Below are 26,965 nucleotides of genomic sequence, written 5' to 3'. Positions count from 1 at the left end.
ATTCACAAGCGCACGCTCATAAATGGCGGACATCCCTACATACGTTTATTACCTCCGCAGATTTACTGCTCCTCCTGCTCATGTTACATCCAATCTTATACTCACATGAACGGACAGGTCAATGCAACTGCACAAGGTCTGCACGCTCTCCTCCTAAAATACTCTGTGCTGCTGTGGGAGCCTGTTTTACCTCTTAGTATTCTACATCTTAGCAGTTACTCATGATCTTATACCCAGAGGGCCAGAATATTGTCCATGTCCAGCAGATCACTACTAAACGCATGAGCAGAGTCCCTTATACTTTATTCACTTATAACATGTGTTAGGGAGGAGGCTTTACCCCTAGTGAGCGTCACTGCCGCCCCTGGGAGGTGCCTGGACTGTCCCATTGCTCCGGCAGCTTCGCCCCATCACCCGTCCTCGGACTGTCGTTTGGTCCTCTTTAGCAGCAGTCTCTTCTCTCCAGACTCTTCGGGTGTCCGGCCGCCTCCTGCCGCGTGCTGCCCATCCTCGATCTCGCCACGGCTGGCCGTCTGGATGGTCATTACGGAAAGGTCTATTTCCACACAGATGCATCTTCACGCCGGCCCTGTGCCCCCCTACATGCGACTTAGAGACCACCGGAAGCAGATGGAGGTCTGGCCTGGTTTCTATGCCTGCATCAGTTTGTTGGGCAGAGACTTGCTCTTCTGGTAGCACCGGATGTTCATTTCCAGTGGCCGAGGTCTAGACCGGAGAAAAGGAATGAGCTTCACACGAGGCTACGAGGAGGTCATCAATAATGTAGGCAGTAAAACGTCTCCTCACCTCCTGGATACTGATAAAAAAGCGATTTCTCTCGGCCTCAAGATCAATTATTCCTCCATTTGCCAATTGCCGCTCATAAACCTGGCGCAACTCCTTCTCTCTCTGTAACGTGAGCGAGTCTGGAACGTAGAGCTCCTGGAAATGAAACACCGACCCAATCAGTCACAGCACAAAGAGAAAACGTGGGGGTTCAGGAAGATCTGGGGCTCCTACCTCGGGCTGCTGCGGTGGTCTGGCTGCCTGGATCTTGCTGAAGTCACAAGTCAAAGCTTCACGGCAAACCGGACAAACAACAGGTCCCTGAAAGAAGATTCATTAAAGGACCACAACAGGGTTCAGGTAACTGGGCTGCGAGGGGAACTGGGGAGTTATCCGTCAGCCCAGATATATATTTTATATACATATATATATACACACACTCACTCACCTCTCCATGGCTGTTATCCAGGCAGTGCTTGGCATAGTGTCCTAGACAGTACGAGTGGAAGTGATGGAAACACCGAGTCTTCGTGAGACAGTCCTCGTCCTACAGGAAATAGAATAGTGACGGCTGACAAAGACCCCAAGAGCTCCAACTAATGTCCCCAAAAAAAGCTGCAATCCTCCGGCAGAGCAACTATTCCAGCCCGGCCCGGCATCACACAGGTCACATCCGGTGGCATTTCTTAGGGTAGTTGATAGGACAACATTCTATACCCACAATGCTTTTTTTCTTCATGGCGTTTCGTTTTTTTACCCATTGCAGTGTCCGCCACACAACAAATCTCAGGTCTGCGCCCATTCTACCCCCAACATTACGGAGTCACACAAGAGAACCCCACAATCTCACACTGCCTTGTGACTGACACTAAATTACCTGAAATTCATAGAGGCAGATGACACAGTGACCGCGAGGAACATTACTGGCCGTCAGCATCTCCTTCCCTTTCTACAAACACAAGAAAGAAGATTGAGTTCTACAATATTATGACCACAGTTACTAATACAGGAGGCGACCCTGGCGATAGGACTTCATGAGGGTCAAACCAAAGTCTGAGTTCTTTACAAGATATAAACAAAGATCTGATCCAGTGATCCAGACGATCACCCCCACCATAACCCAGATCTGTCCCCTGAATGATCTCCTCCACCATATCCCAGATCTGTCTCCTGAATGATCTCCTCCACCATATCCCAGATATGTCCCCTGAATGATCTCCCCCACCATAACCCAGATCTGTCCCCTGAATGATCTCCCCCACCATATCCCAGATCTGTCTCCTGAATGATCTCCTCCACCATATCCCAGATCTGTCTCCTGAATGATCTCCCCCACCATAACCCAGATCTGTCTCCTGAATGATCTCCCCCACCATATCCCAGATCTGTCTCCTGAATGATCTCCTCCACCATATCCCAGATCTGTCTCCTGAATGATCTCCCCCACCACCATAACCCAGATGTCTCCTGAATAATCTCCTCCACCACCATAACCCAGATCTGTCTCCTGAATGATCTCCTCCACCATAACCCAGATCTGTCCCCTGAATGATCTCCTCCACCAGATCCCAGATCTGTCCCCTGAATGATCTCCCCCACCATAACCCAGATCTCTCTCCTGAATGATCTCCTCCACCAGATCCCAGATCTGTCCCCTGAATGATCTCCCCCACCATAACCCAGATCTGTCTCCTGAATGATCTCCACCACCACCATAACCCAGATCTGTCCCCTGAATGATCTCCACCACCACCATAACCCAGATCTGTCTCCTGAATGATCTCCTCCTCCACCATATCCCAGATCTGTCTCCTGAATGATCTCCTCCACCATAACCCAGATCTGTCTCCTGAATGATCTCCTCCACCATATCCCAGATCTGTCTCCTGAATGATCTCCTCCACCATATCCCAGATCTGTCTCCTCCTGAATGATCTCCTCCACCATATCCCAGATCTGTCTCCTCCTGAATGATCCCTATCACCATATCCCAGATCTGTCTCCTGAATGATCTCCTCCACCATATCCCAGATCTGTCTCCTGAATGATCTCCTCCACCATATCCCAGATCTGTCTCCTGAATGATCTCCTCCACCATATCCCAGATCTGTCTCCTCCTGAATGATCTCCTCCACCATAACCCAGATCTGTCCCCTGAATGATCTCCACCACCACCATAACCCAGATCTGTCTCCTGAATGATCTCCTCCCCCACCATAACCCAGATCTGTCTCCTGAATGATCTCCTCCCCCACCATAACCCAGATCTCTCTCCTGAATGATCTCCTCCACCAGATCCCAGATCTGTCCCCTGAATGATCTCCCCCACCATAACCCAGATCTGTCTCCTGAATGATCTCCTCCACCACCATAACCCAGATCTGTCTCCTGAATGATCTCCTCCACCATATCCCAGATCTGTCTCCTGAATGATCTCCTCCACCATATCCCAGATCTGTCTCCTCCAGAATGATCTCCTCCACCATAACCCAGATCTGTCTCCTGAATGATCTCCTCCACCATATCCCAGATCTGTCTCCTCCTGAATGATCTCCTCCACCATAACCCAGATCTGTCTCCTGAATGATTTCCTCCACCATATCCCAGATCTGTCTCCTGAATGATCTCCTCCACCATATCCCAGATCTGTCTCCTGAATGATCTCCTCCACCATAACCCAGATCTGTCTCCTGAATGATCTCCCCCACCATAACCCAGATCTGTCTCCTGAATGATCTCCCCCACCATATCCCAGATCTGTCTCCTGAATGATCTCCTCCACCATATCCCAGATCTGTCTCCTGAATGATCTCCTCCACCATATCCCAGATCTGTCCCCTGAATGATCTAATCCACCAGATCCCAGATCTGTCTCCTGAATGATCTCCTCCACCAGATCCCAGATCTGTCTCCTGAATGATCTCCTCCACCATATCCCAGATCTGTCTCCTGAATGATCTCCTCCACCATATCCCAGATCTGTCTCCTCCTGAATGATCTCCTCCACCATATCCCAGATCTGTCTCCTCCTGAATGATCTCCTCCACCATATCCCAGATCTGTCTCCTCCTGAATGATCTCCATGATAATTTAGAATAAGCTACATAATTACTAAGAAGACTAACCTCAATTAGTGCATAAAGAATTGGACATCCCACAGACTGTGTTGCAGTTGTGCGAAGAGTGCGAATAATACTGCAAGAAACATACTACAATTACAGACACCAGGGTGAGGCAAACACACAACAGACCTAACAGAATAAATATGAAGACATGTCTAGTGTACATTAGGATTGTGAAATACATCTTATGTCTTCTTTCTGCGTTGAGGTTTCAGGTTCTTTTTCCATTTTCTGCCAGTGTCGATCCTTGATCAGCCTTCTCACAAAGCTACTGTATGGGTTCAAGTCACCACGAACGTCCACCTTCTAGCAGGCTGCAATATGGGCAGTGGTCTGTTTATCTGTCTGGACATTGAGTGGCGGCCACTATCAGGTCACATAATTGCCCCTATGGCAACTGAAGTAAGAAACAACATAGGGCTTCTTCAAGCGAGCGCGTCCCGCGTCCGTCAGCAATGAAATAACTGACAGCACACGGACCCATGCAAACTAACGGGGCTATTCAGACATTGGCGCGGTCACGCAGCGTGACGCTCACTCCATGTCCAGTATTAGTATGTTTTTCGCGAACCTTGTTGCCTATTGAAGTCTACGGCTAAATGAAAACCAGGGACGACATCCGAGCGCTGCCCGCGGTTCACACATCAGTTGCTAAAGAAATTTAAAAAAAGGGAGCGCTGGCCGAGGAGAATCCCCGACATGAAAAACAAACGCCACACGCAAACATGAAGATGAAATGCAGGAAATGCGCTGCTTTTTGCGCAAGTAAATGGGACACGCTCGTGTGAATGAAGCCTATGGGCTAGATCAATACCTGATCACCGTTTTCATCCTTCTTTATAAAGCGTGACACGTGCTCAATAAACAGCCCCGTGTGCTGGGAAGAATGTAAGCAGAGGGGACTCTGTATAATTGGGTTCTCCTCACATGTAGCCAGGAATAAGAATCAGACACAGGCCGGCGCTGCACAGGGGAAATACAGGGAACTTATACACATTAAGGACACCTTCTTTAATACATCAGTCAGGGTGTTTAGTGTAACTTTGTAAATAGTTAAGAATTCGCTTTACTTTTTTTAGATACAGCTGCTTTGTATCCTCTATACAGAGCAGCTGTATCGCTCGTTCTACACTGAATCCGTCAGTCCCGTGGATCTGACTGGTTTAGAGTCGGCGGGTCCACGCAGGATCCACCTGTAAATCGATCACATCTAAGTTATGAACTGTCAAGAGACACATATGACCCGCCGAAACTGGACCCGTCAGCTCCACGGGAGGGACGGACTTTGTGTAAAACGAGCGATACAGCTGCTCTATATAGAGGATACAAAGCAATTATCTAAAAACGGAAAGCAAATGTAACTATTTACAAAGTTACACTAAACACCCTGACTGATCTATTAAAAAATAATTCCCCTCAAAAGGTGTCCACTGCCTGAAAACGCCATTTACACGGTCATTCTTTTACGCTTGCAGGAGAGGGATCTTACCTCTCTATCTGATCATCACACAGGCCGCGAGGGTTGGTCACGCTGATCTCCGGCGGCTCATCTGGATACTGCAGGAGATTGAACATGACAGCGTCAGATTCACGAGTAAAAAATGTCTTAGCTAAACTACACGATCCCTGATCCAGGACTGACCACTGCCGGCTTTATAGACCTACCCATGAGCCTACGAAGAGATCAAAAAGGGGACTACAACTACTCCACTAATTATTAATAAACGAGGACTCAACATACCAGGAGTAGAGGAAGGAGTATAAAGATACCAGGAGTAGAGGAAGGAGTATATAGATACCAGGAGTAGAGGAAGGAGTATATAGATACCAGGAGTAGAGGAAGGAGTACATAGATACCAGGAGTAGAGGAAGGAGTATATAGAGCCGGAGACACTGGATACCAGGAGTAGAGGAAGGAGTATATAGATACCAGGAGTAGAGGAAGGAGTATATAGATACCAGGAGTAGAGGAAGGAGTATATAGATACCAGGAGTAGAGGAAGGAGTATATAGATACCAGGAGTAGAGGAAGGAGTATATAGATACCAGGAGTAGAGGAAGGAGTACATAGATACCAGGAGTAGAGGAAGGAGTACATAGATACCAGGAGTAGAGGAAGGAGTATATAGATACCAGGAGTAGAGGAAGGAGTATATAGAGCCGGAGACACTGGATACCAGGAGTAGAGGAAGGAGTATATAGATACCAGGAGTAGAGGAAGGAGTATATAGATACCAGGAGTAGAGGAAGGAGTATATAGATACCAGGAGTAGAGGAAGGAGTATAAAAGATACCAGGAGTAGAGGAAGGAGTATATAGAGCCGGAGACACTGGATACATGAAGTAGAGGAAGGAGTATATAGAGCTGGAGACACTGGATACATGAAGTAGAGGAAGGAGTATATAGAGCCGGAGACACTGGATACCAGGAGTAGAGGAAGGAGTATATAGATACCAGGAGTAGAGGAAGGAGTATATAGAGCCGGAGACACTGGATACCAGGAGTAGAGGAAGGAGTATATAGAGCTGGAGACACTGGATACATGAAGTAGAGGAAGGAGTATATAGAGCTGGAGACACTGGATACATGAAGTAGAGGAAGGAGTATATAGAGCTGGAGACACTGGATACCAGGAGTAGAGGAAGGAGTATATAGATACCAGGAGTAGAGGAAGGAGTATATAGAGCCGGAGACACTGGATACCAGGAGTAGAGGAAGGAGTATATAGATACCAGGAGTAGAGGAAGGAGTATATAGATACCAGGAGTAGAGGAAGGAGTATATAGATACCAGGAGTAGAGGAAGGAGTATATAGATACCAGGAGTGGAGGAAGGAGTATATAGAGCCGGAGACACTGGATACCAGGAGTAGAGGAAGGAGTATATAGAGCCGGAGACACTGGATACATGAAGTAGAGGAAGGAGTATATAGAGCCGGAGACACTGGATACCAGAAGTAGAGGAAGGTGTATATAGAGCAGGAGACACTGGATACCAGGAGTAGAGGAGAGGAAGGAGTATATAGAGCTGGAGACACTGGATACCAGGAGTAGAGGAAGGAGTATATAGAGAGCCGGAGACACTGGATACCAGGAGTAGAGGAAGGAGTATATAGAGCTGGAGACACTGGATACCAGAAGTAGAGGAAGGAGTATATAGATACCAGGAGTAGAGGAAGGAGTATATAGAGCCGGAGACACTGGATACCAGGAGTAGAGGAAGAAGTATATAGAGCCGGAGACACTGGATACATGAAGTAGAGGAAGGAGTATATAGAGCCGGAGACACTGGATACCAGGAGTAGAAGAAGGAGTATATAGATACCAGGAGCAGATGAAGGAGTATATAGAGCCAGAGACACTGGATACCAGGAGTAGAGGAAGGAGTATATAGAGCCGGAGACACTGGATACCAGGAGTAGAGGAAGGAGTATATAGAGCTGGAGACACTGAATACCAGGAGTAGAGGAAGGAGTATATAGAGCCGGAGACACTGGATACCAGGAGTAGAGGAAGGAGTATATAGAGCCGGAGACACTGGATACCAGGAGTAGAGGAAGGAGTATATAGAGCTGGAGACACTGGATACCAGGAGTAGAGGAAGGAGTATATAGAGCCGGAGACAATGGATACCAGGAGTAGAGGAAGGAGTATATAGATACCAGGAGTAGAGGAAGGAGTATATAGAGCCGGAGACACTGGATACCAGGAGTAGAGGAAGGAGTATATAGAGCCGGAGACACTAGATACCAGGAGTAGAGGAAGGAGTATATAGAGCCGGAGACACTTCATACCAGGAGTAGAGGAAGGAGTATATAGATACCAGGAGTAGAGGAAGGAGTATATAGAGCCGGAGACACTGGATACCAGGAGTAGAGGAAGGAGTACATAGAGCCAGAGACACTGGATACCAGGAGTAGAGGAAGGAGTATATAGAGCCAGAGACACTGGATACCAGGAGTAGAAGAAGGAGTATATAGATACCAGGAGTAGAGGAAGGAGTATATAGAGCCGGAGATACTGGATACCAGGAGTAGAAGAAGGAGTATATAGAGCCGGAGACACTGGATACCAGGAGTAGAGGAAGGAGTATATAGAGCTGGAGACACTGGATACCAGGAGTAGAGGAAGGAGTATATAGAGCCGGAGACACTGGATACCAGGAGTAGAGGAAGGAGTATATAGAGCTGGAGACACTGGATACCAGGAGTAGAGGAAGGAGTATATAGAGCTGGAGACACTGGATACATGAAGTAGAGGAAGGAGTATATAGAGCCAGAGACACTGGATACCAGGAGTAGAGGAAGGAGTATATAGATACCAGGAGTAGAGGAAGGAGTATATAGAGCCGGAGACACTGGATACCAGGAGTAGAGGAAGGAGTATATAGAGCCGGAGACACTTCATACCAGGAGTAGAGGAAGAAGTATATAGATACCAGGAGTAGAGGAAGGAGTATATAGATACCAGGAGTAGAGGAAGGAGTATATAGAGCCGGAGACACTGGATACCAGGAGTAGAGGAAGGAGTACATAGAGCCGGAGACACTGGATACCAGGAGTAGAAGGAGTATATAGAGCCGGAGACACTTCATACCAGGAGTAGAGGAAGGAGTATATAGATACCAGGAGTAGAGGAAGGAGTATATAGATACCAGGAGTAGAGGAAGGAGTATAAAGATACCAGGAGTAGAGGAAGGAGTATATAGAGAGAGATGGAGACACTGGATACCAGGAGTAGAGGAAGGAGTATATAGAGCCGGAGACACTGGATACCAGGAGTAGAGGAAGGAGTACATAGAGCCGGAGACACTGGATACCAGGAGTAGAGGTAGGAGTATATAGAGCCGGAGACACTGGAAACCAGGAGTAGAGGAAGGAGTATATAGAGCCAGAGACACTGGATACCAGGAGTAGAGGAAGGAGTACATAGAGCCGGAGACACTGGATACCAGGAGTAGAAGAAGGAGTATATAGAGCCGGAGACACTGGATACCAGGAGTAGAAGAAGGAGTATATAGATACCAGGAGTAGAGGAAGGAGTATATAGAGCCGGAGATACTGGATACCAGGAGTAGAAGAAGGAGAATATAGAGCCGGAGACACTGGATACCAGGAGTAGAGGAAGGAGTATATAGAGCTGGAGACACTGGATACCAGGAGTAGAGGAAGGAGTATATAGAGCCGGAGACACTGGATACCAGGAGTAGAGGAAGGAGTATATAGAGCCGGAGACACTGGATACATGAAGTAGAGGAAGGAGTATATAGAGCCAGAGACACTGGATACCAGGAGTAGAGGAAGGAGTATATAGATACCAGGAGTAGAGGAAGGAGTATATAGAGCCGGAGACACTGGATACCAGGAGTAGAGGAAGGAGTACATAGAGCAGGAGACACTGGATACCAGGAGTAGAAGAAGGAGTATATAGATACCAGGAGTAGAGGAAGGAGTATATAGAGCCGGAGATACTGGATACCAGGAGTAGAAGAAGGAGTATATAGAGACGGAGACACTGGATACCAGGAGTAGAGGAAGGAGTATATAGAGCAGGAGACACTGGATACCAGGAGTAGAGGAAGGAGTATATAGAGCCGGAGACACTGGATACCAGGAGTAGAGGAAGGAGTATATAGATACCAGGAGTAGAGGAAGGAGTATATAGAGCCGGAGACACTGGATACCAGGAGTAGAGGAAGGAGTATATAGATACCAGGAGTAGAGGAAGGAGTATATAGATAAAAGGAGTAGAGGAAGGAGTATATAGATACCAGGAGTAGAGGAAGGAGTATATAGAGCCGGAGACACTGGATACCAGGAGTAGAGGAAGGAGTATATAGAGCTGGAGACACTGGATACCAGAAGTAGAGGAAGGAGTATATAGATACCAGGAGCAGATGAAGGAGTATATAGAGCCGGAGACACTGGATACCAGGAGTAGAGGAAGAAGTATATAGAGCCGGAGACACTGGATACATGAAGTAGAGGAAGGAGTATATAGAGCCGGAGACACTGGATACCAGGAGTAGAAGAAGGAGTATATAGATACCAGGAGCAGATGAAGGAGTATATAGAGCCAGAGACACTGGATACCAGGAGTAGAGGAAGGAGTATATAGAGCCGGAGACACTGGATACCAGGAGTAGAGGAAGGAGTATATAGAGCCGGAGACACTGAATACCAGGAGTAGAGGAAGGAGTATATAGAGCCAGAGACACTGGATACCAGGAGTAGAGGAAGGAGTATATACAGCCGGAGACACTACATACCAGGAGTAGAGGAAGGAGTATATAGAGCCGGAGACACTGGATACCAGGAGTAGAGGAAGGAGTATATAGAGCCGGAGACACTGGATACCAGGAGTAGAGGAAGGAGTATATAGAGCTGGAGACACTGGATACCAGGAGTAGAGGAAGGAGTATATAGATACCAGGAGTAGAGGAAGGAGTATATAGAGCCGGAGACACTGGATACCAGGAGTAGAGGAAGGAGTATATAGAGCCGGAGACACTAGATACCAGGAGTAGAGGAAGGAGTATATAGAGCCGGAGACACTTCATACCAGGAGTAGAGGAAGGAGTATATAGATACCAGGAGTAGAGGAAGGAGTACATAGAGCCAGAGACACTGGATACCAGGAGTAGAGGAAGGAGTATATAGAGCCGGAGACACTGGAAACCAGGAGTAGAGGAAGGAGTATATAGAGCCAGAGACACTGGATACCAGGAGTAGAGGAAGGAGTATATAGAGCCGGAGATACTGGATACCAGGAGTAGAAGAAGTAGTATATAGAGCCGGAGACACTGGATACCAGGAGTAGAGGAAGGAGTATATAGAGCTGGAGACACTGGATACCAGGAGTAGAGGAAGGAGTATATAGAGCCGGAGACACTGGATACCAGGAGTAGAGGAAGGAGTATATAGAGCTGGAGACACTGGATACCAGGAGTAGAGGAAGGAGTATATAGAGCTGGAGACACTGGATACATGAAGTAGAGGAAGGAGTATATAGAGCCAGAGACACTGGATACCAGGAGTAGAGGAAGGAGTATATAGATACCAGGAGTAGAGGAAGGAGTATATAGAGCCGGAGACACTGGATACCAGGAGTAGAGGAAGGAGTATATAGAGCCGGAGACACTTCATACCAGGAGTAGAGGAAGAAGTATATAGATACCAGGAGTAGAGGAAGGAGTATATAGATACCAGGAGTAGAGGAAGGAGTATATAGAGCCGGAGACACTGGATACCAGGAGTAGAAGGAGTATATAGAGCCGGAGACACTTCATACCAGGAGTAGAGGAAGGAGTATATAGATACCAGGAGTAGAGGAAGGAGTATATAGATACCAGGAGTAGAGGAAGGAGTATAAAGATACCAGGAGTAGAGGAAGGAGTATATAGAGAGAGATGGAGACACTGGATACCAGGAGTAGAGGAAGGAGTATATAGAGCCGGAGACACTGGATACCAGGAGTAGAGGAAGGAGTACATAGAGCCGGAGACACTGGATACCAGGAGTAGAGGTAGGAGTATATAGAGCCGGAGACACTGGAAACCAGGAGTAGAGGAAGGAGTATATAGAGCCAGAGACACTGGATACCAGGAGTAGAGGAAGGAGTACATAGAGCCGGAGACACTGGATACCAGGAGTAGAAGAAGGAGTATATAGAGCCGGAGACACTGGATACCAGGAGTAGAAGAAGGAGTATATAGATACCAGGAGTAGAGGAAGGAGTATATAGAGCCGGAGATACTGGATACCAGGAGTAGAAGAAGGAGAATATAGAGCCGGAGACACTGGATACCAGGAGTAGAGGAAGGAGTATATAGAGCTGGAGACACTGGATACCAGGAGTAGAGGAAGGAGTATATAGAGCCGGAGACACTGGATACCAGGAGTAGAGGAAGGAGTATATAGAGCCGGAGACACTGGATACCAGGAGTAGAGGAAGGAGTATATAGAGCTGGAGACACTGGATACATGAAGTAGAGGAAGGAGTATATAGAGCCAGAGACACTGGATACCAGGAGTAGAGGAAGGAGTATATAGATACCAGGAGTAGAGGAAAGAGTATATAGAGCCGGAGACACTGGATACCAGGAGTAGAGGAAGGAGTATATAGAGCCGGAGACACTGGATACCAGGAGTAGAGGAAGGAGTATATAGAGCCGGAGACACTTCATACCAGGAGTAGAGGAAGGAGTATATAGATACCAGGAGTAGAGGAAGGAGTATATAGATAAAAGGAGTAGAGGAAGGAGTATATAGATACCAGGAGTAGAGGAAGGAGTATATAGATACCAGGAGTAGAGGAAGGAGTATATAGAGCCGGAGACACTGGATACCAGGAGTAGAAGGAGTATATAGAGCCGGAGACACTTCATACCAGGAGTAGAGGAAGGAGTATATAGATACCAGGAGTAGAGGAAGGAGTATATAGATACCAGGAGTAGAGGAAGGAGTATAAAGATACCAGGAGTAGAGGAAGGAGTATATAGAGAGAGATGGAGACACTGGATACCAGGAGTAGAGGAAGGAGTATATAGAGCCGGAGACACTGGATACCAGGAGTAGAGGAAGGAGTACATAGAGCCGGAGACACTGGATACCAGGAGTAGAGGTAGGAGTATATAGAGCCGGAGACACTGGAAACCAGGAGTAGAGGAAGGAGTATATAGAGCCAGAGACACTGGATACCAGGAGTAGAGGAAGGAGTACATAGAGCCGGAGACACTGGATACCAGGAGTAGAAGAAGGAGTATATAGAGCCGGAGACACTGGATACCAGGAGTAGAAGAAGGAGTATATAGATACCAGGAGTAGAGGAAGGAGTATATAGAGCCGGAGATACTGGATACCAGGAGTAGAAGAAGGAGAATATAGAGCCGGAGACACTGGATACCAGGAGTAGAGGAAGGAGTATATAGAGCTGGAGACACTGGATACCAGGAGTAGAGGAAGGAGTATATAGAGCCGGAGACACTGGATACCAGGAGTAGAGGAAGGAGTATATAGAGCCGGAGACACTGGATACCAGGAGTAGAGGAAGGAGTATATAGAGCTGGAGACACTGGATACATGAAGTAGAGGAAGGAGTATATAGAGCCAGAGACACTGGATACCAGGAGTAGAGGAAGGAGTATATAGATACCAGGAGTAGAGGAAAGAGTATATAGAGCCGGAGACACTGGATACCAGGAGTAGAGGAAGGAGTATATAGAGCCGGAGACACTGGATACCAGGAGTAGAGGAAGGAGTATATAGAGCCGGAGACACTTCATACCAGGAGTAGAGGAAGAAGTATATAGATACCAGGAGTAGAGGAAGGAGTATATAGATACCAGGAGTAGAGGAAGGAGTATATAGATACCAGGAGTAGAGGAAGGAGTATATAGAGCCGGAGACACTGGATACCAGGAGTAGAGGAAGGAGTACATAGAGCCGGAGACACTGGATACCAGGAGTAGAAGAAGGAGTATATAGATACCAGGAGAAGAGGAAGGAGTATATAGAGCAGGAGACACTGGATACCAGGAGTAGAGGAAGGAGTATATAGAGCCGGAGACACTGGATACCAGGAGTAGAGGAAGGAGTATATAGATACCAGGAGTAGAGGAAGGAGTATATAGAGCCGGAGACACTGGATACCAGGAGTAGAGGAAGGAGTATATAGATACCAGGAGTAGAGGAAGGAGTATATAGATAAAAGGAGTAGAGGAAGGAGTATATAGAGCCGGAGACACTGGATACCAGGAGTAGAGGAAGGAGTATATAGAGCCGGAGACACTGGATTCATGAAGTAGAGGAAGGAGTATATAGAGCCGGAGACACTGGATACCAGGAGTAGAGGAAGGTGTATATAGAGCAGGAGACACTGGATACCAGGAGTAGAAGGAGTATATAGAGCCGGAGACACTTCATACCAGGAGTAGAGGAAGGAGTATATAGATACCAGGAGTAGAGGAAGGAGTATATAGATACCAGGAGTAGAGGAAGGAGTATATAGAGCCGGAGACACTGGATACCAGGAGTAGAGGAAGGAGTACATAGAGCCGGAGACACTGGATACATGAAGTAGAGGAAGGAGTATATAGAGCCGGAGACACTGGATACCAGGAGTAGAGGAAGGAGTACATAGAGCCGGAGACACTGGATACCAGGAGTAGAAGGAGTATATAGAGCCGGAGACACTTCATACCAGGAGTAGAGGAAGGAGTATATAGATACCAGGAGTAGAGGAAGGAGTATATAGATACCAGGAGTAGAGGAAGGAGTATATAGAGCCGGAGACACTGGATACCAGGAGTAGAGGAAGGAGTACATAGAGCCGGAGACACTGGATACCAGGAGTAGAGGTAGGAGTATATAGAGCCGGAGACACTGGAAACCAGGAGTAGAGGAAGGAGTATATAGAGCCAGAGACACTGGATACCAGGAGTAGAGGAAGGAGTACATAGAGCCGGAGACACTGGATACCAGGAGTAGAAGAAGGAGTATATAGAGCCGGAGACACTGGATACCAGGAGTAGAAGAAGGAGTATATAGATACCAGGAGTAGAGGAAGGAGTATATAGAGCCGGAGATACTGGATACCAGGAGTAGAGGAAGGAGTATATAGAGCCAGAGACACTGGATACCAGGAGTAGAGGAAGGAGTATATAGATACCAGGAGTAGAGGAAGGAGTATATAGAGCCGGAGACACTGGATACCAGGAGTAGAGGAAGGAGTATATAGAGCCGGAGACACTGGATACCAGGAGTAGAGGAAGGAGTATATAGAGCCGGAGACACTTCATACCAGGAGTAGAGGAAGAAGTATATAGATACCAGGAGTAGAGGAAGGAGTATATAGATACCAGGAGTAGAGGAAGGAGTATATAGATACCAGGAGTAGAGGAAGGAGTATATAGAGCCGGAGACACTGGATACCAGGAGTAGAGGAAGGAGTACATAGAGCCGGAGACACTGGATACCAGGAGTAGAAGGAGTATACAGAGCCGGAGACACTGGATACCAGGAGTAGAAGAAGGAGTATATAGATACCAGGAGTAGAGGAAGGAGTATATAGAGCCGGAGATACTGGATACCAGGAGTAGAAGAAGGAGTATATAGAGACGGAGACACTGGATACCAGGAGTAGAGGAAGGAGTATATAGATACCAGGAGTAGAGGAAGGAGTATATAGAGCCGGAGACACTGGATACCAGGAGTAGAGGAAGGAGTATATAGATACCAGGAGTAGAGGAAGGAGTATATAGAGCCGGAGACACTGGATACCAGGAGTAGAGGAAGGAGTACATAGAGCCGGAGACACTGGATACCAGGAGTAGAGGTAGGAGTATATAGAGCCGGAGACACTGGAAACCAGGAGTAGAGGAAGGAGTATATAGAGCCAGAGACACTGGATACCAGGAGTAGAGGAAGGAGTACATAGAGCCGGAGACACTGGATACCAGGAGTAGAAGAAGGAGTATATAGAGCCGGAGACACTGGATACCAGGAGTAGAAGAAGGAGTATATAGATACCAGGAGTAGAGGAAGGAGTATATAGAGCCGGAGATACTGGATACCAGGAGTAGAGGAAGGAGTATATAGAGCCAGAGACACTGGATACCAGGAGTAGAGGAAGGAGTATATAGATACCAGGAGTAGAGGAAGGAGTATATAGAGCCGGAGACACTGGATACCAGGAGTAGAGGAAGGAGTATATAGAGCCGGAGACACTGGATACCAGGAGTAGAGGAAGGAGTATATAGAGCCGGAGACACTTCATACCAGGAGTAGAGGAAGAAGTATATAGATACCAGGAGTAGAGGAAGGAGTATATAGATACCAGGAGTAGAGGAAGGAGTATATAGATACCAGGAGTAGAGGAAGGAGTATATAGAGCCGGAGACACTGGATACCAGGAGTAGAGGAAGGAGTACATAGAGCCGGAGACACTGGAAACCAGGAGTAGAAGGAGTATACAGAGCCGGAGACACTGGATACCAGGAGTAGAAGAAGGAGTATATAGATACCAGGAGTAGAGGAAGGAGTATATAGAGCCGGAGATACTGGATACCAGGAGTAGAAGAAGGAGTATATAGAGACGGAGACACTGGATACCAGGAGTAGAGGAAGGAGTATATAGATACCAGGAGTAGAGGAAGGAGTATATAGAGCCGGAGACACTGGATACCAGGAGTAGAGGAAGGAGTATATAGAGCCAGAGACACTGGATACCAGGAGTAGAGGAAGGAGTATATAGATACCAGGAGCAGATGAAGGAGTATATAGAGCCAGAGACATTGGATACCAGGAGTAGAGGAAGGAGTATATAGAGCCAGAGACACTGGATACCAGGAGTAGAGGAAGGAGTATATACAGCCGGAGACACTACATACCAGGAGTAGAGGAAGGAGTATATAGAGCCGGAGACACTGGATACCAGGAGTAGAGGAAGGAGTATATAGAGCTGGAGACACTGGATACCAGAAGTAGAGGAAGGAGTATATAGAGCCGGAGACACTGGATACCAGGAGTAGAGGAAGGAGTATATAGAGCCGGAAACACTGGATACCAGGAGTAGAGGAAGGAGTATATAGAGCTGGAGACACTGGATACCAGGAGTAGAGGAAGGAGTATATAGAGCTGGAGACACTGGATACATGAAGTAGAGGAAGGAATATATAGAGCCAGAGACACTGGATACCAGGAGTAGAGGAAGGAGTATATAGATACCAGGAGTAGAGGAAGGAGTATATAGAGCCGGAGACACTGGATACCAGGAGTAGAGGAAGGAGTACATAGAGCCGGAGACACTGGATACCAGGAGTAGAGGAAGGAGTATATAGAGCCGGAGACACTGGAAACCAGGAGTAGAGGAAGGAGTATATAGAGCCAGAGACACTGGATACCAGGAGTAGAGGAAGGAGTACATAGAGCCGGAGACACTGGATACCAGGAGTAGAAGGAGTATATAGAGCCGGAGACACTGGATACCAGGAGCAGAAGAAGGAGTATATAGATACCAGGAGTAGAGGAAGGAGTATATAGAGCCGGAGACACTGGATACCAGGAGTAGAGGAAGGAGTACATAGAGCCGGAGACACTGGATACCAGGAGTAGAAGGAGTATATAGAGCCGGAGACACTTCATACCAGGAGTAGAGGAAGGAGTATATAGATACCAGGAGTAGAGGAAGGAGTATATAGATACCAGGAGTAGAGGAAGGAGTATATAGAGCCGGAGCCACTGGATACCAGGAGTAGAGGAAGGAGTATATAGAGCCGGAGACACTGGAAACCAGGAGTAGAGGAAGGTGTATATAGAGCTGGAGACACTGGATACCAGGAGTAGAGGAAGGAGTATATAGAGCCGGAGACACTGGATACCAGGAGTAGAGGAAGGAGTATATAGAGCTGGAGACACTGGATACCAGGAGTAGAGGAAGGAGTATATAGAGCTGGAGACACTGGATACATGAAGTAGAGGAAGGAGTATATAGAGCCAGAGACACTGGATACCAGGAGTAGAGGAAGGAGTATATAGATACCAGGAGTAGAGGAAGGAGTATATAGAGCCGGAGACACTGGATACCAGGAGTAGAGGAAGGAGTATATAGAGCCGGAGACACTGGATACCAGGAGTAGAGGAAGGAGTATATAGAGCCGGAGACACTTCATACCAGGAGTAGAGGAAGAAGTATATAGATACCAGGAGTAGAGGAAGGAGTATATAGATACCAGGAGTAGAGGAAGGAGTATATAGATACCAGGAGTAGAGGAAGGAGTATATAGAGCCGGAGACACTGGATACCAGGAGTAGAGGAAGGAGTACATAGAGCCGGAGACACTGGATACCAGGAGTAGAAGGAGTATATAGAGCCGGAAACACTGGATACCAGGAGTAGAAGAAGGAGTATATAGATACCAGGAGTAGAGGAAGGAGTATATAGAGCCGGAGATACTGGATACCAGGAGTAGAAGAAGGAGTATATAGAGACGGAGACACTGGATACCAGGAGTAGAGGAAGGAGTATATAGAGCCAGAGACACTGGATACCAGGAGTAGAGGAAGGAGTATATAGAGCCGGAGACACTGGATACCAGGAGTAGAGGAAGGAGTATATAGAGCCAGAGACACTGGATACCAGGAGTAGAGGAAGGAGTATATAGATACCAGGAGCAGATGAAGGAGTATATAGAGCCAGAGACATTGGATACCAGGAGTAGAGGAAGGAGTATATAGAGCCAGAGACACTGGATACCAGGAGTAGAGGAAGGAGTATATACAGCCGGAGACACTACATACCAGGAGTAGAGGAAGGAGTATATAGAGCCGGAGACACTGGATACCAGGAGTAGAGGAAGGAGTATATAGAGCTGGAGACACTGGATACCAGGAGTAGAGGAAGGAGTATATAGAGCCGGAGACACTGGATACCAGGAGTAGAGGAAGGAGTATATAGAGCCGGAAACACTGGATACCAGGAGTAGAGGAAGGAGTATATAGAGCTGGAGACACTGGATACCAGGAGTAGAGGAAGGAGTATATAGAGCTGGAGACACTGGATACATGAAGTAGAGGAAGGAATATATAGAGCCAGAGACACTGGATACCAGGAGTAGAGGAAGGAGTATATAGAGCCGGAGACACTGGATACCAGGAGTAGAGGAAGGAGTACATAGAGCCGGAGACACTGGATACCAGGAGTAGAGGAAGGAGTATATAGAGCCGGAGACACTGGAAACCAGGAGTAGAGGAAGGAGTATATAGAGCCAGAGACACTGGATACCAGGAGTAGAGGAAGGAGTACATAGAGCCGGAGACACTGGATACCAGGAGTAGAAGGAGTATATAGAGCCGGAGACACTGGATACCAGGAGCAGAAGAAGGAGTATATAGATACCAGGAGTAGAGGAAGGAGTATATAGAGCCGGAGATACTGGATACCAGGAGTAGAAGAAGGAGTATATAGAGACGGAGACACTGGATACCAGGAGTAGAGGAAGGAGTATATAGAGCAGGAGACACTGGATACCAGGAGTAGAGGAAGGAGTATATAGAGCCGGAGACACTGGATACCAGGAGTAGAGGAAGGAGTATATAGATACCAGGAGTAGAGGAAGGAGTATATAGAGCCGGAGACACTGGATACCAGGAGTAGAGGAAGGAGTATATAGAGCCGGAGACACTGGATACCAGGAGTAGAGGAAGGAGTATATAGAGCTGGAGACACTGGATACCAGGAGTAGAGGAAGGAGTATATAGAGAGCCGGAGACACTACATACCAGGAGTAGAGGAAGGAGTATATAGAGACGGAGACACTGGATACCAGGAGTAGAGGAAGGAGTATATAGAGCAGGAGACACTGGATACCAGGAGTAGAGGAAGGAGTATATAGAGCCGGAGACACTGGATACCAGGAGTAGAGGAAGGAGTATATAGAGCCGGAGACACTGGATACCAGGAGTAGAGGAAGGAGTATATAGAGCCAGAGACACTGGATACCAGGAGTAGAGGAAGGAGTATATAGAGCCGGAGACACTGGATACCAGGAGTAGAGGAAGGAGTATATAGAGCCAGAGACACTGGATACCAGGAGTAGAGGAAGGAGTATATAGATACCAGGAGCAGATGAAGGAGTATATAGAGCCAGAGACATTGGATACCAGGAGTAGAGGAAGGAGTATATAGAGCCAGAGACACTGGATACCAGGAGTAGAGGAAGGAGTATATACAGCCGGAGACACTACATACCAGGAGTAGAGGAAGGAGTATATAGAGCCGGAGACACTGGATACCAGGAGTAGAGGAAGGAGTATATAGAGCTGGAGACACTGGATACCAGGAGTAGAGGAAGGAGTATATAGAGCCGGAGACACTGGATACCAGGAGTAGAGGAAGGAGTATATAGAGCCGGAAACACTGGATACCAGGAGTAGAGGAAGGAGTATATAGAGCTGGAGACACTGGATACCAGGAGTAGAGGAAGGAGTATATAGAGCTGGAGACACTGGATACATGAAGTAGAGGAAGGAATATATAGAGCCAGAGACACTGGATACCAGGAGTAGAGGAAGGAGTATATAGATAACAGGAGTAGAGGAAGGAGTATATAGATACCAGGAGTAGAGGAAGGAGTATATAGAGCCGGAGACACTGGATACCAGGAGTAGAGGAAGGAGTACATAGAGCCGGAGACACTGGATACCAGGAGTAGAGGAAGGAGTATATAGAGCCGGAGACACTGGAAACCAGGAGTAGAGGAAGGAGTATATAGAGCCAGAGACACTGGATACCAGGAGTAGAGGAAGGAGTACATAGAGCCGGAGACACTGGATACCAGGAGTAGAAGGAGTATATAGAGCCGGAGACACTGGATACCAGGAGCAGAAGAAGGAGTATATAGATACCAGGAGTAGAGGAAGGAGTATATAGAGCCGGAGATACTGGATACCAGGAGTAGAAGAAGGAGTATATAGAGACGGAGACACTGGATACCAGGAGTAGAGGAAGGAGTATATAGAGCAGGAGACACTGGATACCAGGAGTAGAGGAAGGAGTATATAGAGCCGGAGACACTGGATACCAGAAGTAGAGGAAGGAGTATATAGATAACAGGAGTAGAGGAAGGAGTATATAGAGCTGGAGACACTGGATACCAGGAGTAGAGGAAGGAGTATATAGAGCCGGAGACACTGGATACCAGGAGTAGAGGAAGGAGTATATAGATACCAGGAGCAGATGAAGGAGTATATAGAGCCAGAGACACTGGATACCAGGAGTAGAGGAAGGAGTATATAGAGCCGGAGACACTGGATACCAGGAGTAGAGGAAGGAGTATATAGAGCCGGAGACACTGGATACCAGGAGTAGAGGAAGGAGTATATAGAGCCGGAGACACTGGATACCAGGAGTAGAGGAAGGAGTATATAGAGCCAGAGACACTGGATACCAGGAGTAGAGGAAGGAGTATATACAGCCGGAGACACTACATACCAGGAGTAGAGGAAGGAGTATATAGAGCCGGAGACACTGGATACCAGGAGTAGAGGAAGGAGTATATAGAGCTGGAGACACTGGATACCAGGAGTAGAGGAAGGAGTATATAGAGCCGGAGACACTGGATACCAGGAGTAGAGGAAGGAGTATATAGAGCCGGAAACACTGGATACCAGGAGTAGAGGAAGGAGTATATAGAGCTGGAGACACTGGATACAAGGAGTAGAGGAAGGAGTATATAGAGCTGGAGACACTGGATACATGAAGTAGAGGAAGGAGTATATAGAGCCAGAGACACTGGATACCAGGAGTAGAGGAAGGAGTATATAGATACCAGGAGTAGAGGAAGGAGTATATAGATACCAGGAGTAGAGGAAGGAGTATATAGAGCCGGAGACACTGGATACCAGGAGTAGAGGAAGGAGTACATAGAGCCGGAGACACTGGATACCAGGAGTAGAGGAAGGAGTATATAGAGCCGGAGACACTGGAAACCAGGAGTAGAGGAAGGAGTATATAGAGCCAGAGACACTGGATACCAGGAGTAGAGGAAGGAGTACATAGAGCCGGAGACACTGGATACCAGGAGTAGAAGAAGGAGTATATAGAGCCGGAGACACTGGATACCAGGAGTAGAAGAAGGAGTATATAGATACCAGGAGTAGAGGAAGGAGTATATAGAGCCGGAGATACTGGATATCAGGAGTAGAAGAAGGAGTATATAGAGCCGGAGACACTGGATACCAGGAGTAGAGGAAGGAGTATATAGAGCTGGAGACACTGGATACCAGGAGTAGAGGAAGGAGTATATAGAGCCGGAGACACTGGATACCAGGAGTAGAGGAAGGAGTATATAGAGCTGGAGACACTGGATACCAGGAGTAGAGGAAGGAGTATATAGAGCTGGAGACACTGGATACATGAAGTAGAGGAAGGAGTATATAGAGCCAGAGACACTGGATACCAGGAGTAGAGGAAGGAGTATATAGAGCCGGAGACACTGGATACCAGGAGTAGAGGAAGGAGTACATAGAGCCGGAGACACTGGATACCAGGAGTAGAAGGAGTATATAGAGCCGGAGACACTTCATACCAGGAGTAGAGGAAGGAGTATATAGATACCAGGAGTAGAGGAAGGAGTATATAGATACCAGGAGTAGAGGAAGGAGTATATAGAGCCGGAGAAACTGGATACCAGGAGTAGAGGAAGGAGTACATAGAGCCGGAGACACTGGATACCAGGAGTAGAAGAAGGAGTATATAGAGCCGGAGACACTGGATACCAGGAGTAGAAGAAGGAGTATATAGATACCAGGAGTAGAGGAAGGAGTATATAGAGCCGGAGATACTGGATACCAGGAGTAGAGGAAGGAGTATATAGAGCCAGAGACACTGGATACCAGGAGTAGAGGAAGGAGTATATAGATACCAGGAGTAGAGGAAGGAGTATATAGAGCCGGAGACACTGGATACCAGGAGTAGAGGAAGGAGTATATAGAGCCGGAGACACTGGATACCAGGAGTAGAGGAAGGAGTATATAGAGCCGGAGACACTTCATACCAGGAGTAGAGGAAGAAGTATATAGATACCAGGAGTAGAGGAAGGAGTATATAGATACCAGGAGTAGAGGAAGGAGTATATAGATACCAGGAGTAGAGGAAGGAGTATATAGAGCCGGAGACACTGGATACCAGGAGTAGAGGAAGGAGTACATAGAGCCGGAGACACTGGATACCAGGAGTAGAAGGAGTATACAGAGCCGGAGACACTGGATACCAGGAGTAGAAGAAGGAGTATATAGATACCAGGAGTAGAGGAAGGAGTATATAGAGCCGGAGATACTGGATACCAGGAGTAGAAGAAGGAGTATATAGAGACGGAGACACTGGATACCAGGAGTAGAGGAAGGAGTATATAGATACCAGGAGTAGAGGAAGGAGTATATAGAGCCGGAGACACTGGATACCAGGAGTAGAGGAAGGAGTATATAGATACCAGGAGTAGAGGAAGGAGTATATAGAGCCGGAGACACTGGATACCAGGAGTAGAGGAAGGAGTATATAGATACCAGGAGTAGAGGAAGGAGTATATAGATAAAAGGAGTAGAGGAAGGAGTATATAGATACCAGGAGTAGAGGAAGGAGTATATAGAGCCGGAGACACTGGATACCAGGAGTAGAGGAAGGAGTACATAGAGCCGGAGACACTGGATACCAGGAGTAGAGGAAGGAGTATATAGATACCAGGAGTAGAGGAAGGAGTATATAGAGCCGGAGACACTGGATACCAGGAGTAGAGGAAGGAGTATATAGATACCAGGAGTAGAGGAAGGAGTATATAGATAAAAGGAGTAGAGGAAGGAGTATATAGATACCAGGAGTAGAGGAAGGAGTATATAGAGCCGGAGACATTGGATACCAGGAGTAGAGGAAGGAGTACATAGAGCCAGAGACACTGGATACCAGGAGTAGAGGAAGGAGTATATAGATACCAGGAGTAGAGGAAGGAGTATATAGAGCCGGAGACACTGGATACCAGGAGTAGAGGAAGGAGTATATAGAGCCGGAGACACTGGATACCAGGAGTAGAGGAAGGAGTATATAGAGCCGGAGACACTTCATACCAGGAGTAGAGGAAGAAGTATATAGATACCAGGAGTAGAGGAAGGAGTATATATATACCAGGAGTAGAGGAAGGAGTATATAGATACCAGGAGTAGAGGAAGGAGTATATAGAGCCGGAGACACTGGATACCAGGAGTAGAGGAAGGAGTACATAGAGCCGGAGACACTGGATACCAGGAGTAGAAGGAGTATATAGAGCCGGAGACACTTCATACCAGGAGTAGAGGAAGGAGTATATAGATACCAGGAGTAGAGGAAGGAGTATATAGATACCAGGAGTAGAGGAAGGAGTATATAGAGCCGGAGCCACTGGATACCAGGAGTAGAGGAAGGAGTATATAGAGCCGGAGACACTGGAAACCAGGAGTAGAGGAAGGTGTATATAGAGCTGGAGACACTGGATACCAGGAGTAGAGGAAGGAGTATATAGAGCCGGAGACACTGGATACCAGGAGTAGAGGAAGGAGTATATAGAGCCGGAGACACTGGATACCAGGAGTAGAGGAAGGAGTATATAGAGCTGGAGACACTGGATACCAGGAGTAGAGGAAGGAGTATATAGAGCTGGAGACACTGGATACATGAAGTAGAGGAAGGAGTATATAGAGCCAGAGACACTGGATACCAGGAGTAGAGGAAGGAGTATATAGATACCAGGAGTAGAGGAAGGAGTATATAGAGCCGGAGACACTGGATACCAGGAGTAGAGGAAGGAGTATATAGAGCCGGAGACACTTCATACCAGGAGTAGAGGAAGAAGTATATAGATACCAGGAGTAGAGGAAGGAGTATATAGATACCAGGAGTAGAGGAAGGAGTATATAGAGCCAGAGACACTGGATACCAGGAGTAGAGGAAGGAGTACATAGAGCCGGAGACACTGGATACCAGGAGTAGAAGAAGGAGTATATAGAGCCGGAGACACTGGATACCAGGAGTAGAAGAAGGAGTATATAGATACCAGGAGTAGAGGAAGGAGTATATAGAGCCGGAGATACTGGATACCAGGAGTAGAGGAAGGAGTATATAGAGCCAGAGACACTGGATACCAGGAGTAGAGGAAGGAGTATATAGATACCAGGAGTAGAGGAAGGAGTATATAGAGCCGGAGACACTGGATACCAGGAGTAGAGGAAGGAGTATATAGAGCCGGAGACACTGGATACCAGGAGTAGAGGAAGGAGTATATAGAGCCGGAGACACTTCATACCAGGAGTAGAGGAAGAAGTATATAGATACCAGGAGTAGAGGAAGGAGTATATAGATACCAGGAGTAGAGGAAGGAGTATATAGATACCAGGAGTAGAGGAAGGAGTATATAGAGCCGGAGACACTGGATACCAGGAGTAGAGGAAGGAGTACATAGAGCCGGAGACACTGGATACCAGGAGTAGAAGGAGTATACAGAGCCGGAGACACTGGATACCAGGAGTAGAAGAAGGAGTATATAGATACCAGGAGTAGAGGAAGGAGTATATAGAGCCGGAGATACTGGATACCAGGAGTAGAAGAAGGAGTATATAGAGACGGAGACACTGGATACCAGGAGTAGAGGAAGGAGTATATAGATACCAGGAGTAGAGGAAGGAGTATATAGAGCCGGAGACACTGGATACCAGGAGTAGAGGAAGGAGTATATAGATACCAGGAGTAGAGGAAGGAGTATATAGAGCCGGAGACACTGGATACCAGGAGTAGAGGAAGGAGTATATAGATACCAGGAGTAGAGGAAGGAGTATATAGATAAAAGGAGTAGAGGAAGGAGTATATAGATACCAGGAGTAGAGGAAGGAGTATATAGAGCCGGAGACACTGGATACCAGGAGTAGAGGAAGGAGTACATAGAGCCGGAGACACTGGATACCAGGAGTAGAGGAAGGAGTATATAGATACCAGGAGTAGAGGAAGGAGTATATAGAGCCGGAGACACTGGATACCAGGAGTAGAGGAAGGAGTATATAGATACCAGGAGTAGAGGAAGGAGTATATAGATACCAGGAGTAGAGGAAGGAGTATATAGATACCAGGAGTAGAGGAAGGAGTATATAGAGCCGGAGACATTGGATACCAGGAGTAGAGGAAGGAGTACATAGAGCCAGAGACACTGGATACCAGGAGTAGAGGAAGGAGTATATAGATACCAGGAGTAGAGGAAGGAGTATATAGAGCCGGAGACACTGGATACCAGGAGTAGAGGAAGGAGTATATAGAGCCGGAGACACTGGATACCAGGAGTAGAGGAAGGAGTATATAGAGCCGGAGACACTTCATACCAGGAGTAGAGGAAGAAGTATATAGATACCAGGAGTAGAGGAAGGAGTATATATATATACCAGGAGTAGAGGAAGGAGTATATAGATACCAGGAGTAGAGGAAGGAGTATATAGAGCCGGAGACACTGGATACCAGGAGTAGAGGAAGGAGTACATAGAGCCGGAGACACTGGATACCAGGAGTAGAAGGAGTATATAGAGCCGGAGACACTTCATACCAGGAGTAGAGGAAGGAGTATATAGATACCAGGAGTAGAGGAAGGAGTATATAGATACCAGGAGTAGAGGAAGGAGTATATAGAGCCGGAGCCACTGGATACCAGGAGTAGAGGAAGGAGTATATAGAGCCGGAGACACTGGAAACCAGGAGTAGAGGAAGGTGTATATAGAGCTGGAGACACTGGATACCAGGAGTAGAGGAAGGAGTATATAGAGCCGGAGACACTGGATACCAGGAGTAGAGGAAGGAGTATATAGAGCCGGAGACACTGGATACCAGGAGTAGAGGAAGGAGTATATAGAGCTGGAGACACTGGATACCAGGAGTAGAGGAAGGAGTATATAGAGCTGGAGACACTGGATACATGAAGTAGAGGAAGGAGTATATAGAGCCAGAGACACTGGATACCAGGAGTAGAGGAAGGAGTATATAGATACCAGGAGTAGAGGAAGGAGTATATAGAGCCGGAGACACTGGATACCAGGAGTAGAGGAAGGAGTATATAGAGCCGGAGACACTTCATACCAGGAGTAGAGGAAGAAGTATATAGATACCAGGAGTAGAGGAAGGAGTATATAGATACCAGGAGTAGAGGAAGGAGTATATAGATACCAGGAGTAGAGGAAGGAGTATATAGATACCAGGAGTAGAGGAAGGAGTATATAGATACCAGGAGTAGAGGAAGGAGTATATAGAGCCGGAGACACTGGATACCAGGAGTAGAGGAAGGAGTACATAGAGCCGGAGACACTGGATACCAGGAGTAGAAGGAGTATATAGAGCCGGAAACACTGGATACCAGGAGTAGAAGAAGGAGTATATAGATACCAGGAGTAGAGGAAGGAGTATATAGAGCCGGAGATACTGGATACCAGGAGTAGAAGAAGGAGTATATAGAGACGGAGACACTGGATACCAGGAGTAGAGGAAGGAGTATATAGAGCAGG

The 26,965-nt window shown here is 47.1% G+C and overlaps 1 protein-coding gene across 1 annotated transcript in view; it reads right to left on the bottom strand.

Annotated features, from left to right (window-relative positions):
• Nucleotides 1-286: 286 nt before the first annotated feature.
• LOC142656115 (E3 ubiquitin-protein ligase RNF25-like) overlaps nucleotides 287-26,965 on the bottom strand; it is a 51,588-nt gene continuing 24,909 nt past the window's right edge. Inside the window, exons 4-10 of the mRNA XM_075831006.1 lie at nucleotides 5,398-5,465; nucleotides 3,912-3,981; nucleotides 1,664-1,735; nucleotides 1,235-1,333; nucleotides 1,021-1,107; nucleotides 808-942; nucleotides 287-726 (exon numbers count right to left, since the gene is read on the bottom strand). Coding sequence (XP_075687121.1) covers nucleotides 343-726; nucleotides 808-942; nucleotides 1,021-1,107; nucleotides 1,235-1,333; nucleotides 1,664-1,735; nucleotides 3,912-3,981; nucleotides 5,398-5,465 — 915 coding nt within the window. The 3' untranslated portion in view covers nucleotides 287-342. The remainder of the gene's footprint in view (nucleotides 727-807; nucleotides 943-1,020; nucleotides 1,108-1,234; nucleotides 1,334-1,663; nucleotides 1,736-3,911; nucleotides 3,982-5,397; nucleotides 5,466-26,965) is intronic.

The sequence above is a fragment of the Rhinoderma darwinii genome, chromosome 6 (assembly GCF_050947455.1).
Source record: "Rhinoderma darwinii isolate aRhiDar2 chromosome 6, aRhiDar2.hap1, whole genome shotgun sequence".
Taxonomy (NCBI): Eukaryota; Metazoa; Chordata; class Amphibia; order Anura; family Rhinodermatidae; genus Rhinoderma; species Rhinoderma darwinii.
This window is presented reverse-complemented; position numbering and strand designations above follow the sequence as displayed.